The sequence below is a fragment of the Acanthochromis polyacanthus genome, chromosome 5 (assembly GCF_021347895.1).
Source record: "Acanthochromis polyacanthus isolate Apoly-LR-REF ecotype Palm Island chromosome 5, KAUST_Apoly_ChrSc, whole genome shotgun sequence".
Taxonomy (NCBI): Eukaryota; Metazoa; Chordata; class Actinopteri; family Pomacentridae; genus Acanthochromis; species Acanthochromis polyacanthus.
The window spans coordinates 40,935,331-40,952,885 of NC_067117.1; the positions used below are offsets into that span (position 1 = coordinate 40,935,331).

At 43.9% G+C, this 17,555-nt stretch overlaps 1 protein-coding gene across 2 annotated transcripts in view; it reads right to left on the reverse strand.

Moving 5' to 3' along the window:
- rbl1 (retinoblastoma-like 1 (p107)) overlaps positions 1-17,555 on the reverse strand; it is a 33,656-nt gene extending 16,101 nt beyond the window's left edge. Inside the window, exons 1-13 of one of the 2 annotated variants that reach the window (XM_022213868.2) lie at positions 17,258-17,555; positions 14,544-14,677; positions 13,141-13,344; positions 12,427-12,491; positions 11,812-11,940; positions 10,019-10,182; positions 9,747-9,811; positions 9,471-9,645; positions 8,095-8,261; positions 7,029-7,141; positions 6,718-6,821; positions 6,351-6,488; positions 4,480-4,644 (exon numbers count right to left, since the gene is read on the reverse strand). In XM_022213868.2, the coding sequence (XP_022069560.2) occupies positions 4,480-4,644; positions 6,351-6,488; positions 6,718-6,821; positions 7,029-7,141; positions 8,095-8,261; positions 9,471-9,645; positions 9,747-9,811; positions 10,019-10,182; positions 11,812-11,940; positions 12,427-12,491; positions 13,141-13,344; positions 14,544-14,677; positions 17,258-17,419 (1,785 nt within the window). In that variant the 5' untranslated portion in view covers positions 17,420-17,555. Of the gene's footprint in view, positions 1-4,479; positions 4,645-6,350; positions 6,489-6,717; positions 6,822-7,028; positions 7,142-8,094; positions 8,262-9,470; positions 9,646-9,746; positions 9,812-10,018; positions 10,183-11,811; positions 11,941-12,426; positions 12,492-12,623; positions 13,078-13,140; positions 13,345-14,543; positions 14,678-17,257 lie in introns of those variants that run through there. The other variant, XM_051948001.1, reaches the window with a different exon arrangement.

The window sequence follows — 17,555 nt, forward strand, 5'->3', positions numbered from 1 at the left end:
GACAATTTAATGAGACACATGTGCCTGTCTTTGATTACAAAGTCTCTTGATACGAGGGGGGATTGTGGACAGGGCAACTCTCAGATCCTGTTCGACTGACATTTTTTGCCTCAGTTTATTCTTCATGTATGTAAGATTGGAGAATGCCAGTTCACAGAGGTAAGAGGTGGGAAACTGTATCAAGACCCTGATGGCACTCTCTGACAGAGAGGAGTACTCCTGCCCCACACTGACCCAAAAACGGTCCAAAGTCAGTTCTTTGTCTGTTGAATCATCAATTTGGAGCGCGAAGTTCCCCCTCAGCCGCAGTTTTTCGCAGAGGATAGATTCCACGTCATCTGACATGTCATCAATACGCCGTTTGATAGTGTGTCCGAGAGTGGGATTTTCTCTATTTCCTTGACAGCATCCAGTCCAAACGTTTTTTCAACCATTATCTTGCATGCTGGTAGTATTAGTGATTCTGCAATGGTGTGTGATTTTTTTGGACTTGGCAACCAGCTCAGCCACAAGAAAATTAGCTTCTTGTGCTTTTTCGGACACACGCACAGATGATCGCATCCGTTCAGTCTGTCTTTCATTCTGAGTTTTTAGTCTTTGAAAATGTTCAGTGTTTTTGTTCTTGTGTTCAGGGTGCTTTGTTTCCAGGTGCCGTAATAATTTACTTGGCACCAGCGCCGCATTTGCCAACTTCTCCAGGCAAAGTAGACATACCGGCTCGGGGCACGCAGCATCTCCCCTCCAGCTAAATCCATACTTGAGGTAGCTGTCGCTATAAGTTCTTATTTTTTGCCGTTTTGCCGGTCTTGTCTCGTCTGCCACAGCCTCTGGGGTCCCTGTCCCTTTCGGATCGGGGGTCGCATTTTTTCTACCCCCTGGTGGCATAGACTGGTTCTGGGGACGTGGAACGTCACCTCACTGGCGGGGAAGGAACCTGAGCTGGTGCGGGAGGTGGAGCGATACCGGCTAGATATAGTTGGGCTCACCTCCACGCACAGCAAGGGTTTGGAACCAGAATCCTGGAGAGGGGTTGGACTCTCTCCTACTCTGGAGTTGCCCAAAGTGAGAGGCGCCAGGCGGGTGTGGGGATACTCACAAGCCCCCAGCTGAGCGCCACTTTGTTGGAGTTCTCCCTGGAGAACGAGAGGTTCGCCTCTCTGCGACTTCGTGTTGCAGAGGGGAAAACTCTGACTGTTGTCTGTGCTTATGCACTGAACAGCAGTTCGGAGTATTCGGCCTTCTTGGAGTCTCTGGGTGGTGTCCTGGAAGGGGTACCACCTGGGGATTCCATAGTTCTCCAGGGAGACTTCAACGCTCACGTGGGCAACGATGGAGAAACCTGGAGGGGGGTGACTGGGAGGAAACGGCCTGCCTGATCTGAACCCGAGTGGTGTTTTGTTATTGGACTTCTGTGCTAGTCATGGTTTGGCCATAACAAACACCATGTTTGAGCATAAGGTTGCTCATAAGTGTACTTGGTACCAGAGCACCTTAGGCCAAAGGTCGATGATCGACTTTATAGTCGTATCGTCAGACCTGCGGCTGTATGTTTTGGACACTCGGGTGAAGAGAGGTGCAGAGCTGTCAACTGATCACCACCTGGTGGTGAGTTGGATCCGATGGCGGGGAAGACTGCCGGACAGACCTGGTAAACCCAAATGTGTAGTGCGGGTGAACTGGGAACGTCTGGCGGAGGACCCTGTCCGTAGGGTTTTTAACTCCCACCTCCGGAAGAGTTTCTCCTGCATCTCGGGGGAGGTTGGGGACATGGAGTCTGAGTGGTCCATGTTCAAAACCTCCATTGCAGAAGCAGCTGCTAGGAGCTGTGATCTGAAGGTCGCTGGTGCCTGTCGTGGCGGCAATCCAAGGATCCGCTGGTAGACACCAGCGGTGAGGGAGGCCGTCAGGCTGAAAAAGGAGACTTTTAGCCTGGTTGGCTCGGGGGTCTCCCAAAGCAGCTGACAGGTACCGGTTGGCCAAAAGGGCGGCAGCTGTGGTGGTTGTGGAAGCTAAAACTCGGATGTGGGAGGAGTTCGGGAAGGCCATGGAGAAGGACTTTCGGTCGACCTCGGGGAAGTTCTGGCAAACCGTTCGATGCCTCAGGAAGGGGAGGCAGGGCTTCGCTCAGGCTGTGTACAGTCGGAGTGGAGAACTGTTGACCCGTACTGGGGATATCGTCGAGCAGTGGAAAGAGCACTTCGAGGAACTCCTGAACCCGGTAAACACATCCTCTATGGAGAAGGCAGAGCCTGAAGACTCGGGGGGATCTTCGTCCATATCTGTGGCAGAGGTCGCCGAGGTAGTTAAGAAGCTCCTTGGTGGCAAGGCGCCAGGTGTGGACGAGATTCGCCCTGAGATGCTGAAGGCTCCGGACATTGTTGGACTGTCCTGGTTGACACGTCTATACAATGTTGTGTGGGCATCGGGTACAGTGCCTGTGGAGTGGCAGAACGGGGTGGTGGTCCCTATTTTCAAGAAGGGGGACCAGAGAGTTTGTGCCAACTACCGTGGTATCACATTTCTCAGCCTCCCTGGGAAAGTTTACTCTAGGGTGCTGGAAGGGAGGATCCGACCGATAGTCGAACCTCGGATTCAGGAGGAGCAATGCGGATTCCGTCCCGGTCGTGGAACAGCGGACCAGCTCTTTACCCTTGCGGAGCTGCTGAGGGGGTCATGGGAGTATGACCTGCCAGTCTACATGTGTTTTGTGGATCTGGAGAAGGCCTATGACCGTGTCCCTCGAGGGGCTTTGTGGGGGGCACTGCGGGAGTATGGGGTCCTGGGCTTGTTGCTACGAGCCATTCGGTCCCTGTACGACCAAAGTGAGAGCTGTGTTCGCATACTCGGCACTAAGTCAGACACGTTTCCGGTGGGTGTTGGATTCCGCCAGGGCTGCCCCTTGTCTCCAATCCTGTTTGTGGTTTCATGGACGGGATTTCAAGGCGCAGTCGTGGTGGGGAGGGTTTTCGGTTTGGGAGCCTCAGGATCGCATCTCTGCTTTTTGCGGAAGATGTGGTTTTATTGGCGTCCTGAGACCGTGACCTTCAGCACGCACTGGAGCGGTTTGCAGCCGAGTGTGAAGCGGCAGGGACACGGATCAGCACCTCCACGTCCGAGGCCATGGTTCTCTGCCGGAAACCGGTGAATTGCTCCCTCCGAGTTGGGGGTGAGTTGCTTCCCCAAGTGAAGGAGTTCAAGTATCTCGGGATCTTGTTCACGAGTGATGGGAAAATGGAGCGACAGATGGACAGACGGATCGGTGCAGCGTCAGCAGTAATGCGGGCGTTGTACCGGTCCGTCGTGGTGAAGAGGGAGCTGAGCCGTAAGGCGAAGCTCTCGATTTACCATCCATCTACGTTCCAACCCTCACCTATGGTCATGAGCTTTGGGTAGTGACCAAAAGAACAAGATCGCAGATACGGAAGCAGAAACTGTAAAAACAGAAAGGCTTAACTTTCAATTTTTCAATGGTTCTTGAACTTATGCACAACTCTGAATTTTGTTGGGAAAATGAACCAGATTAAAATTTTAAAACATGACTTTAAAAAAGACAGGAAGATTTTGTGTTCCTTGGTGCAAATGAAAAGGCATGAGTGACTCAGCTGTGACTAACAGTTGAGACAAATAGTACAAGAAAAGCACTGAGAGCACAGCACTCCTCCAAGGCTCAGAAATGCAGCATGTTATTAAATAAATGCAGCATTTGTTAATTAGAAACTGATGATCAGAAATCACTTCACCATAGAATGTGTCCATTTAACAGATGTACTAACAAACACAACACCATTATGATATTCTTTAGCGAAATGAGCCCAAGGTGAGTAAAAATGTCACTAATTAGGGGTTCCTGCCTTTGTGTATTTAACTGTGCAGATAAACTGAACCTTATCAAAACAACATTAACTAAAGTAAAACTGCTGTATTTCTTGCAAAGTAAACACGTCTAAATGTTTACTTACCATTTTACTCCAAACTTGTTTTTTTATAGTAATTTTTTTGGCCTTTTCTAGGCTTTATTTGATAGGAGAGATAGAGAGAGACAGGAAATGGGGAGAAGAGTTGGGGGAAGACGTGCAGCAAAGGGCCGCAAGTGGGAATCAAACCCAGGCCGCTGCTTCGTAGACCAGCCCCTGTACATGGTTCGCCTGCTTAACCCATTGAGCTCTAAAGGCGCCCTATTTTTTTTTTCTTGCAGGAGATCTGGCTAATTTTTGAAAATAATGTGACACTTTTTAAAGAACAAAGAAGAAAATATTTTGTTTCTGTTTCATTACTAACCTTAGCAGCTCACAACAAATTTGCCTCAAATCTTATTCTATTTGTTCAAAGTGTTGCAAACTAACCTCAAGTCTTAAAACTCTTATTCAAGAACACCGCCTACCTGCCCTCCACATCTGTAGAGAGGCCCAATGTCTGCACAGCAACGGAGCATTTGATCATATCATTTTGCGTGTTTCTGTGAGTTTGTGTCCTGCTGACCTCCTCCACTGTGGGAACTTTGTTCCCAGCAACCTGCAAGGCACTCCACAGGGCAGAGTCTGCAGTCCACGCTCTGCTCTCCAGAACCTGCTCCTCAATCGAGTTCAGATGCTTCACCATGTCTCTGGACAGGCCTTCCTCTGAGCGGATAAACACCTCGATCACCTGCACACACAACAGATCCGTTAGAAAGCTTGTTAACAGTGAAAAACAATGGTAGTACTCAACTACAAAGCAGACATATTATGTTGTACACTGAGGTTTAGCTTCACTAAAGGCAGCGTTTGGCTGCATCCTACATTAAATGGCTCCATAATTTGCTTCACGAGGCCAAGGTGAAGTTTGTGTGGGTGCCACAAAGGGGTTCTATTGGATTTAAGACTGACCACATATTTGGTCAAAGCTTTCACCTTCTTCTCCTGTAGAAACACATGATTTTGGCAGTACTCTCTGGATCATTAGCACTCTGGAATATTCCTCCATGTTGTGCAGACTGGAAGTCATCATGTCAGCATTAATAGTGCCATCTACAACAAGAAAAGCACTCAGAGCACAGTACTCCGCCAAGGCTGCCAAGTCGTATCATTTCCAATGGATGAAATCTTTAACAAAAAATGACCTTGTACTGAGCACAGGCGTGAGTTCTGCATGTGTACATTATGTACAGATACCGAATCACGTGACCTAAATATGTAGCAGGCTGTGGGAACTGATGGGACTCAGAAACACCCCCACAGTTTAATCAGTTGTTCCTTGTATCATTTTTGATGGATAAGTCCTGATAAGTCCTCAGTGGTGGATTTGTAGTAGGATCACAATCATGTGATCATCAGCAATCAGCTGATGTATTGTTTACTTGTTGTCATGGTTACAGTGATGTCGTGCCGCTATCTGGCAACGATACAGAAATCTTTAACAAATCCATGGATCCAGACTATAAGCTGCATCACTGCCAAAATCTAATCACTTGGTCCTTGAATCATTTCTGACCTTCCCTGAAAATTTCATCAAAATCTGTTAATCTGTTTTTCAGTAATGTGGCGGACAGACAGAGACAGATAAACATACGCTGATGGTCACATGACTCCACCGCGCTCCTTGGTGGGTGGAGTAAATATCATCTTCCCAGCATCTTTTGTACTCGTACAGAATCACATCATCACACTCCCAGATCTGACCATGCATTCACTGTGGTCGTCCTGACCAGGTTCACACCAAACTTTCTGGACCTGGTCTGAATCAAACACATTCATATTGGTGCCATCCAAGAATGTGCTCCCAATATTCATCAGGCCTTTATTCTATTTTAGCACATTTTAATTTCACAGTTTTGTGCCAAAAAGCAAACAAGACTGTTTTTTTGGGACATCATCCATAGAGGGTACGTTGATATTGGGCCCCGTCCTTCATGTGAGCCGTCCATTCATAACCACTGAGAAGCTGCCGTGTGTTTTCTCATAGCTGGACTGTTAAAGTAGTGCACTGTCTGCGGAGGCATTTCATCCACAGCAGCTCTGATTAGTGGCTCATTCTGTACCTCCTGATTATTGCTGGACTCATATTTGGTGGAATGTATTTTTAATACAGTCTGAAATTTGCAAAATATCGTATATGTTTTTAGGATGCTCCAAAGAGGGAATACTCTACTGTTCAACTTCAGAAAGAATGCAATTACTGAGAGGTCTTTTGACATTTTAGTGATATTACAAAGGAGTATACAGACGAGTTGTTTACCGTGCTCTCCCCATCACTCAGAGATTTAGTTTCACTCGGACAACATGCAGTTGAGCCTACATACAGTGTCCCTCTGTCATGTTATTAACTCAAGAAATCTGTCTGACTCAACTGACAAAAGTGAACGTCTGTGTTACCTTGAAGAAGTAAAATGGGGCCAGTTTGAAGACGCTGATGATCCATGGGAAGGTCCTCTGGGAGCTGTAGGAAAACAGCACCACCTCCAGACAGCAGGCCATCAGGGAGCAGTGGAAGATGTCCTGCTCCAGTAAAACCTGAGGACAGTGCACACATACATTTATATCCACTACAAACACACACGTTTTCATGAGGCAGTCATCAAACCAGATCATCTGCTCACATCTGCTGGAACTGGAAGTTGGAAAGAAATGAACAGGGAGATTGACATTTTGGAGCTGCTGCAGTTATTTGCTGAAAATAAACAAACCACAGATGATTTTTCTTGTCATGTTTGAGTGGTCGTGGTGTTTAGAGGCTGCTTACACTCATGTCTCTGCCCTGCAGCCGTTTGGTCTCCTGAACCATGACGTTCTCCAGGATCTTGTAGTACAGTATCTCCGCCAGCTTCAGACGGTTCTCTGCAAAGTCTGAAACAAAAGACATTCATTCGTCGCAGGAATCCTGCTGACTCTGATTCCAAGGCTGTCAAAACCAGCTGAGGAGGATTCAGGGATCAGACGAGTGTTAAACATCCAAAAACGGTAAAACTGTAGTTCTCAAGGTTAATTTAATCAGTAAGAAATTTGGGATATGTCACCACCAGCCGTACATCTGTGTGTGTGTGTGCGCTGTACCTATATGAGAGCCAGGTGTTTCATCTGAGTCGTTGGTGTAATGTTCTTTGAAGGTTTGTCCCAGAGTCTTGACTCGAGCCAGTATGGACTCTGTGGGATCTCTGGAGCAGGACCTTTGACAGCAACACAGGAAACGTTATATTATGATACAGATGATACTGTATCACCACATTAGAACCATTCATTTATTCAGTTATGATTTTAGGGCTTTAAATGTAAACCACATTATGTGCAGCAGCAGCTACAACAAAAAAAAAAAGTAGATTTTACCCCTCTGAGTCCCAAAACCTAAAGGTGGGTTTGAAATGACCTTGAAGCAGTCGTATACGATGTGCCATGCTTTTGGACAAGATTAAAACTGCAATATGTCATCCAAAAAAATTTATTTTATATGTCTCATTTAAAAATTCCCCAAATATGAATGATTTGCTCTGACCCACATTTGCATCAAACGAAACAACTCAGTGCTCAGCCATGAAGTCCTGAATAAGTCAACGGTGACCAACAGTCACGTGACAAACGTCCAGCAACTTTTTGGTTAAATTTGATTACACGGAGCAGATAAAAGATAAATATGGAAATAAATGAAAAATGGATTTCGAGTCGTGGTTTTTTTCCCAGCTGTCTTAAAAAAAACTGTTGTCCATGTTGATTCAAATTAGTTTCAGATTTTTAATAAAAGCTGAATAATCAAAGAAATTAAACGCTTTTAGGTTCGTCACATTACAACTTTGTCAGATTGCTTAAAAGAAAATTGAATTCCTTCTGCTTCTAGCCATGGTTGTGCCGTTTCTCTAAAGGTGCAGAACTTTATGTTGCTGTGGAAAAGGAGCCCACAGCGAGTAAACTGAATGCCAAGACACTGCTTGGGGTTCAGAGAGTTAAAGTAGAACACTAAAAAGCAGGTAAAAATATGAAATTCTACCCCCAAAATAACAGACTGCTCATCCTGATTGTACTCATCTTTTCCTTCAGTTTTCTTCTACATTTTTTCATCTCTCTCTAATCTGCTCCAGTGCCCTCTTTTCTCATTTCTCTGCATACAGACACACAGCTGAGCACTCACTTGAAGATCTGCATCAGGTGGTCGCTGGGTGCCGTCCTCAGACCGGTCACCATGCTCTGCAGCCGGCCCACACTTTGCGTTGCCGAGGAAACGGGCGTGACGAGCAGGTCCTTCTCCTTCAGGTAGACTCGTCCCGTCAGAGGAGTGGAGGGGGCCAGAGAGCCGGACTGCAGACAGACAGTTTCTGTGAGCATCTTTACACCATCTGTACTTACAGAACATGAAACCAAGAGTCTGTTGTTTTTTTAGGACTGAACAGTAAAGTGTGGTCATGAAGGGATGCACAGGATCAGCTGCAATACTTAGTCAGGACAATGCCATCATTCAAAAGAAAACAAGAGGTAGCAGCCTGCTAACGGCAGCTTTTTAGTCCTGTGCTTTCAGTACAGTGTGTTTGTTTTTGTTGTTTTTTTTCTTGATGCCAAACTTTTTTTTTTTTTTATAATCATTAGTGATATAAGTGTTTTTTATTCTACTGTTTTGATTATCTTGGTGGAGTAAGAGGAGGAAAGGGAGTGGAAAAGAAAGTTGCTACCGTTGATCAGTGGAATTCTACCTGCAGAGCAACGGAGCCAGCCGGCTGTTCTTTACTCCCAACAGTAGGTTCTGATCTCACTGAGTTCTCTGAAACTACCAGGATGAGACATGGTATTCTGGAGGAATTACTACAGAAGAGATGTAGAGGGAGATGAGCTGGAGTAAAAAGTTGTGAGAAAAATAGATGGTTTGAAGAGATGGTTTAGACCAGCTCTTCTGTCTGTTATCATGGAAATGTTGGCTCTATGGGTGATAAGATGGAGGAGCAGGAACCAAAGACTCTACCAGGAAAGCAGCCTCATGTTTACACAGAAACATGGCGGGAAAACTGTATTACCGAGAATATCACCAGAGTCAGAGGCTTCCAGACTATACGGGCAGTAAGAGGAGAGGTGGAGGACTTGGTCTGACGGTGGAACCCTGCTGTAACACGATACCATCAGAGAACAGATCTGTAGCAGGACAGTGAACTGTTAGCAGTTAGTCTGAGATCATACTATCTGCTGCAGGAGTTCACTGATGGTCTCCATTGTTGTTTACATTCCTCCTACTGCACACGCTCAGACTGGAGAGACCAGGTCCACCATCTCCTCCAAACCAGACTTCTGCCTTCATCAGCTCAGCCCCACCTCACTCCTCCTCTGTTGTCTATGTTAACATGCTGCTGTTATAAATTCATTTCCTGTTCCAAAATTTTTGAGATCACACTTTCTCCCCATTCTGATGTAAACATAAAGATCCTAATCTCTATCATTTCTGTACGACTGACTGATTGGTCAGGTGTTCCTAATAAAGCGCTCTGTGTGTGTTGTTGCTGCTGTATCTGTGTGTGTCTTTACCTTTTCCACGTGCTGCTGCAGCTGGTTCTGAGCCGCTGTTTGGGTAACGGTTGTTTCCTGAATGATCTTCCTCGGCGTTCCGATTTCCTCGTCAGCATCAGCTCCCAGAAACACTCTCTCATCGAAGTCTCCCACCGTCAACACGTACTCCTCATACTCCCTGTTCATGGCTTTACTACACACACACATTAACAAAACCTCACAAAGAGTTGAAGACAGAGAAACAGAGGGATGGTAAAGAAGGAGAAGCACAGTTTCTAGCTGTGCTCTTCTTACTTGTTGTCAATGAAGTTCTGAGGATCCAACATTTCTGTCAAAAGCTCCTCGTTTCCTTTCAGAATCTGGTTGGTGAGCAGACATAAATCTAAGTTAATAAAGGATATTTGTTTTGAAAAGAAAACACCAAAAATATGGGATGATCATTAAGTGACCATAGAGAATTCATCTGAAATGAAATCCAGGGCTGATCCCATTTAACAGAATGAATTTGTCACTCTGATAAAACAGCACGGGTGAATGGAGAAAGCAGGAAAAGCTGAATAGAGCACCTGTTTCTGGAAGAGTTTCTGTATGTAGGGTTTGAAGTAGTGCTGCTTGATGCCCTTAGCCTCCACCACCAGCCCGTCATGCAGCTCACACAGCCTCTCCAGCACACATGGAGGAGGTTCATCAGAGGAAACGTGGCCGTCAGGGCGGTACAGAGCAGGCAGACCTGCACACAAACGAACAAGTGAAGATGGTGAAACTTTAGTCAACAGCAGGTATTCAGGAGGTAATCCTGAAAAGCTGACAGGACTTTTCTTCTGTGAACAAAAACAAGTGGAATAGCTAAGCATGGTTGAGGTGTGTTCAGGTTTAACTGGTATTCAGGACTACCACTGAGTGTCACCTCCTACCAGGTACATCACAGTAACTTACGGTGAATTTTTGAACCTGTAGGTTGTGTTTGAGATAGCAGATCAATGCGCATATAACCACCGGCTATCGATCAATCAAACCCGCAGGAAAATCCAGCAGAGTTCAGTGAATAGATGAACAGATAGTGAGAAGGGCAGGAACAAATGATTTCAAAGCCATTTCATCGTTCTGTCTTTGTATAGCGATTTATTCCTAAAACAGAAAAAGGGTAAAAACTAAAACTCACTAAACATTGCTTGTAACCCTACTTACCTACTTAAATGATTTATTCTCTATTTGCTGCCATACATGTTTAACATCTCCAGGCCTAAATCAGACTGAAATAGCTTTAAAGTCTATAATAAAGAGATTCATTGAGAGTCTAATTAATCCTCCACATCAGCACCAAAACTACTTTATTTTTATTACTTGCTGTTTAAATGTTTCTGTGAGTAGCATAAAGGGAATGAATCTGCATTTCATTCTACAATCTTTAGCTGCATGATGATAATTAAACTGAATGATAATTATCTGATTTACAACTGTTACTCTAGTCGGCTCGGAATTCTTTCATAATGAGGCAGGGACAATGACAAACCTGTTATTCATTTATACATTTACACAGTAAGTCGCTATTCACCAGTTTTCCTTCCTGCTTTGGCAGCAGTCCTGATGCCTTTAGCCTGATTATATTTAATATTTGTTTAGGATTATATTTTCTACATGTAAGAACTAGAAAAGCACTCAGAGAGCAGTACTCCACCAAGGCTGTTCATTCCCCCATACAGCATCGTCTGTGTCTTTAACCATTTATATTTTTAGGACTGTAGCATTTGTATATTTATTAGTTATTGATGATCAGAATTCATGACAGCATAGAATGCGTCTATTTAATATAGAAGTACCCACAAACAAAAAAATAACCTTGTGATGAGCACAGGTGTGTGTTCTGCATGTGTATGTTATGTATGTGTATGTTATGTACGGATACCAAATCACGTGACCTAAATATGTAGCGGACGGCGGGAATTGATGGGAGTCAGAAACACCCCCACAATTTAATCAGCTGTTCATTGGATCATTTCTGATGGATAAGTCCTGATAAGTCCTCAGTGGTGGATTTGTAGCAGGATCACAATCAGCTGATCATCAGCAGGCAACTGTTGTCATGGTTACAGTGATGCTGTGCTGCTATCTCACAATGATACAGAAATCTTTAACAAATCCATGCATCCAGACTATAAGCTGCATCACTGCCAAAATCTAATCACTTGGTCCTTGTGTCATTTCTGACCTTCCCTGAAAATTTCATCCAACTCCGTTTGTCCGTTTTTGACAGACAGACAGACAGAGAGCAGCTCTGTGTGACTCTGGTGGTAGGTTTAGTGACATCACTACAGTTCTGTATTTGTACCTTTCAGTCTGAGTGAAGCCTGTAACACACCTCTGAACGTCGGGTTGATGAGGTCCTTCCTGTTGGCACACAGCAGAGCGTTTCCAAACACCAGGTCCAGACAGCAGAGCAGCAGGTGGTAGGAGTTCACCAGGTCGTCACCGATCATACGGAAGTTTCCTTCACAAACACATGAGGACAAGGAAAGATGCAGCAACACGAATATTTGGGAAGCTGGTTGATAGAAAATGACTATTTTCACAACTGATTAAATGTTTAAGTCATTTTTTAAGAAGAAAAAGGCAGAACATTTGCTGCTTTCAGACTCTCAGCTGTGAGAATCTGATGCTTTTCTTTGTAATATGGAAGAATCACTGGCATGTCTTTGGTTTGGACTGCAGACGGAATAAAACAAACTGGAAATATCTCCCCCTGCACTTTGGTGTGTTTCTGGTATTGTTCAGACAAAACAACAGAGACATTATGTAGAAAACCAATACATATGTAAAATAAGCAGCTTTATGCCTTTTGTAACCAGCACTGTCATCATGCAGCTAAGCCGTAATGCAGAGTTTCACATCACATCACTTCAAACATCCAGACTGATGTCAGCAGAAACGTGACAAAGCAACGAGCCCCACAGCAGTCGGGTTTGGTTCACAGTACCTTTGGTGTAGACAAACAGAGTCCAGCAGAACTTGAAGACATCGCTGATGTGACAGGGCAGCCGCCTGCAGAGCAGAGAGACGACACACACTCTGTTAGACTGGGCAGGGGGACGGTGTGTGTGTGGCATTAAACCACAGAAACCAGTCTTGCATGTTGCACGTGCATAACCTGTAGTTACTGTGCATAGAACACACCTGGGTTTACTCACTCTGAGCTCCACTCTCCTTATTGAGCATTTAAAGGTTTGGAAGATCCTCCATGATGGTGGAGCGGGCTGATTTTCAGGTCACAGCAGCAAAGAGGACTCAAGGAGTGAGTATAAGTTGGATGTTTGGAAGTGCTATTGTTTAATATAGCAACTTCTATTATTCTTGATCAGTTGTTTGCCACATGCAGCTCTAAACTGTCACAGCTCCCCAATAAAACCACGTCTTGGTTAACAGTTTTATGACCAGGAAAATAATTTAAACAATAACGTACTCCTCACATGTGTTTCTATTCATTGAAACAAAACTATTGCTTACTTGTTGAACACTGAATGTAGCTGACACACCGTTTGGACAAAAAGGAAGTCTCTTACTATTAAATCAAGACATTTCAGGGGGAATACTTGGTTCAAGGCTAGAGCAGGAGTTAGACAAGTAGCAGTTAGCATGTCTTTATGAACTTAATACTAAAAATGGTGCACAGACAGCAGTTTGTGTGTCTTGCCTGTGTTTCCTGCTGCGTGGCTGTCGTGGCGGCTCTCCTCCCTGTGGATTCTGAAACATGTCCATGAAGATAGGCTCGAACTTGCGGAAGATCACGGTGGAGACCTCAAAGTTTCGCTCCAGTCGATCCATTCGTAGCCTGAAGTCCTGCGAGAGGTTGGACATGTCGGCCCACTTCCTCATCTTAGAGAAGAACTGGATCAGACTGAGACAAGGACACAAGCGTCAAAAAGCATTTATATAGACCAACTAACTTTCCACAGTAAAATCATAAAAACAAGGGTTTTCTTGCAGTGAGAATTGTTTATACACCATCCAAAGAGGTTTGAGCAGGCACCAAAGGAAAACAACACCAGAACATGGTATAAAAATGTAACTCTTTAAACCGTTTTTACGTGTCTGTTACTGAAGAGTGAGAAAAACACTCTGATTTTTGTCAGATGAGTTCACTCACAGCATGCTATCAATCGTGCCCACTGCTGTGTGTGGTCAAAGATCCATTATAAGGCAAGAAAAACGCAGCAGCAACAGGTTTAAGAATGAAACTAGGCCAGGTGTTAGAGAACGACAAGTCTAAAAAGAACAGGGAAACACAGCAGCTGGGTTCTTTCATTTCATTTTCAGTTCAGTGGCTGAACTAAATACTCTGATACCAAGTGGAAGAAAATGGTTAAAAATAAACTTTGCAAAAAGCTTTTTTAATATCACAACTCAACAGCCACCTTGGCAGAGCATCTAAACGTCAAACGTGTTTGTGTTCTAATCCTGGATCACCAGTTAATAGATCTCTGTTTTCAGAAATCTTGTGAATAAGGGGCTGGGCTGTTGTTCTCATCACAGTACCTCATTCTGAGTGCAGGTGTTTCTTCTGCTACTGATCTACATCACCATGTAACACAAAGCGCCTGCCTGGTGGCTACTTTGGCCTCAAACAAAGACTGAGCAGCTTCTTCTGCTGCTGCTACATCTCCATAATCATGTTAAAATCATGTGTTTTTGAAAAAAATGCATACTTGTAAACATTCTACTTTACCCACAAAATAAATTAGGAACCTCTAAATGTGTACAGTATGGGCTCACTGAGAATTTTTTATTACCTGAGGCAGCTCTGAGACACAGACAAAGAGGAGACATAAAAACAGATGTTTACTGTGCTCATTCACTGGCTCCTGTTTAAAATAACTCACTGAACAACTGTTGACATTTTTCAACTCCCTTTGGCAAAGCTTGGGTTTGCAAACACATCATTCATGACCCAGTTGTTTGAAGGAGCTTTAAAAGAATAAAATACATTTAACCAGAATCCATTCATTATTGAAAATAGTTCAGTGTTTTAATTTATTAGGCAGTATTCAGAGGCAGGTTTTACTGTAATATTGTCCTGCAGAGGCGCCAGTGTCTGACCTGAGTTTGGACGAGCGAAGGATCCTAGTGAGGGAGACGCAGTTTCCCTCCATCAGTCCTTTACCCACTGTGGGAGTGGAGCCCTTCCTGCAGGCTGCGTACAGCGAACAGGCCAGCCAGTGCACCACCTCCCCCTACAGAGACACACACACAAACGTTAGCAAACACCGGGCGGCACCATCGTTCTGCTGATAGAGAAAGCGTGACGATCGCTGGTCCACTTCAAGCAACTTCAACAGCAGCATTCAAGGTTATGCAGCATAATTACACATGTACACACACGTAGCTAAAACCTGTGCAAAACTTTAAGTTTTATTAATGAACAGCAGAAAACATAAGTGGTTGTTTTGACAATGAGCCTGTTGAATGCCCCAGTGAGACATAACTACACAGCATTTTAGTTTAGGCACTGAGAAATACATTTTTAGAAATAAAAATCTATTTTAAAAAAAGCACAAAAGACAACTACATTTGGCCTTTTAACTCGTTTTCAAACACAATGAATACCTGCACGAAACAGCTGACAGCTAATTAGGTCAGAATTATTCTGACAACTGTTTAATCACCTGCTTCACTTTTTAAGTAAAAAGTCAAATGTGTATTTTCTGCTTTATATCACTGTAAGAAAGCCTTTATGTCTACTTTATGATTTTAGCTCCTGCATTTACCTTTTCGATTTATCCTCTGTACAGTTTTGACATTATAGCAATTCTTTTTATTAATATTATTATATTTTCCATCTAAAACATTTTGTGATGTTTTACAGACATGTGACACAACCAGGTTGTTGTTATTTATTATTACAAATTCAATATATTCTGGTTTTTGGCCTGTTGCATTTTGGCATCACATATTTTTAAACCAACTTTCTGACAAGCAATGAACAGAATGATCAACTATTCATCACGACAATCATCTGAACATTAGACAACAACAAAAAAAAAATAATGGTAGAAGCGGGCTGCACAGTGATTGGTGGTTAGCACCGTCGCCTTGCAGCTAGAAGATCTCCGGTTCACATCTGGGCCTGGGATCTTCCTGCATGGAGTCTCCATGTTCTGTACATGTGTGGCTTTTCTCCAGGTTCTCCAGCTTCCTCCCACAGTCCAGAAACATGCTGAGGTTAATTGGTGATTCTAAACTATCTGTAGGTGTGAATGTGAGTGTGACCGTTTGTCTCCATGTGCAGTCCTGTGACAGACTGTTACCTGTCCAGGTGTTTCCTGCCTTCACCCTAAATCAGCTGGGATAGACTCCAGCTCTTCATGACCCTGATGAGGATTATGGTGTATAGATAATGAATGGATGGATGGATGGCAGCGGCACAGGTTTAATACAATGTAAAATAACAAGAGAGAATAAATTAAGTATTAACCACTTAATTATTGCACAATAGACACGTTTAATATTACTAGTACTGGCCGCAGTAGAACAGAACAGATCAAACATTGGTTTCAGTTTTGTTATATCGTTAATTAACAAGGCACTACAACGTTTTAGTCATTCAGTCACCACAGTGACTCAGGGACTGTTGTGACAGTTTGAGCTGGTAAATGGCACTTTGCAGAGCAGCACAGAACCCATGCAGCTGTTTACAGCTGGATAAATGAGGCAGTAGATGCCTCGCGTGTTATTTAACCAGCGTTATGGTCGCTGCTTCTCCTTCTTATCCGTCACAGTGAGCAACGACGCAATTAGTGTAGCTGTTGTAAAGGCATTCATTAACGATGGTAGAGCACACAGACGGGCTGTTCTGTCACAACATGGCACCAAATGCAGCAGTTTGACTTCACCTGTTTTGTATTGGTTCAATAAAATAATCTCTTAAGGCCAGCTAATCAGTTACCCTGTTTTCATCTTATTAAACACTTCCCTCTGAAAAACAATGTGATCAAGAATCCATGACATCTTTAAACCGGTCTTGTTTTTGTGGTATAATGTTTGCATGCTACAAATGAAAAAAAGAAAACATTATTCACTATACATAATATCTATTACTTTTTATGTAATTGTCAGACAGAATTGGTGAGTAGTCACAAATGTTTGAATCTGTATTTCTCACACTGATGAATGAGCTCGTTGGTACTATTTTGACTGTCGACGACATCATTAATGAAGTAAAGAAGACTTTTGCTTTTCTTTGTGTAGTGTTCTGTCAGACTCTTAGTTTAGCGATTTCTGTGAAGAGGCTGCTGAACTGTGTAAAGAAAAACATCTGATGGTGTTCCGTTTGTCTCAATGTGTTGGAGGTGGAAAATAAAAGCTGTGACAATATAAAGAAGCTCCCTACAATGATTCAGGGACTGGGTGGATCACGGTGTTTGCATGCCACTTATTGTGCTTCAGTTCACCCTAAAACGACAACAGGAGCTCATCTGCATTTAAAGATAGAGATCTACAGTCCTGTTAACATGTGGGATTTCATTAATGAATAAAGATTCTACCAGAGAGAGAACCTGAAACCAGAGATGTTTGACTCTTACTTGGAAATAATACGACAACACTTATTTATGAGTATAACAAGCATCGATGAACTCGTTGCGTTTCTAAATGAAAACAGTGGTAGAGTGAATTGTGTGAAGCCCTTTAACTCCAGTGTTTGTGTCCCACAATGCACCGGAGTTCACTTCTGCAGAGTTTACTGTGACAGAGAAGTTCCTCTAGAGCAGCTACTCTAATAAACAGGTTACTGAAGGGTTCTGGACAGTGTTCACCTCCAGAGTGTAGGTGTTCCAGATGCCGGTGAAGTTGTCCATGGCTTCAGCGGCAGTCTGCTCGTCCATGTTCAGCTCTTGACACAGCGTCTCCAGGCTCTTCCGCACCGAGCTCTCCTCCATCCTCCCCGACTCCGAATCCGACGACTCCTCGCCCCGCATCCGTCCGAGCGAAACCGTCACGTTTTAAATCCCCCCGGAGTTAAAACCGAAACACCAAAACACGGCGCTTCCCTACCTCATCCAAACAACGCCGACCACCGGCGGACTTCCGCTACTAATCCCCACAATGCAGCGC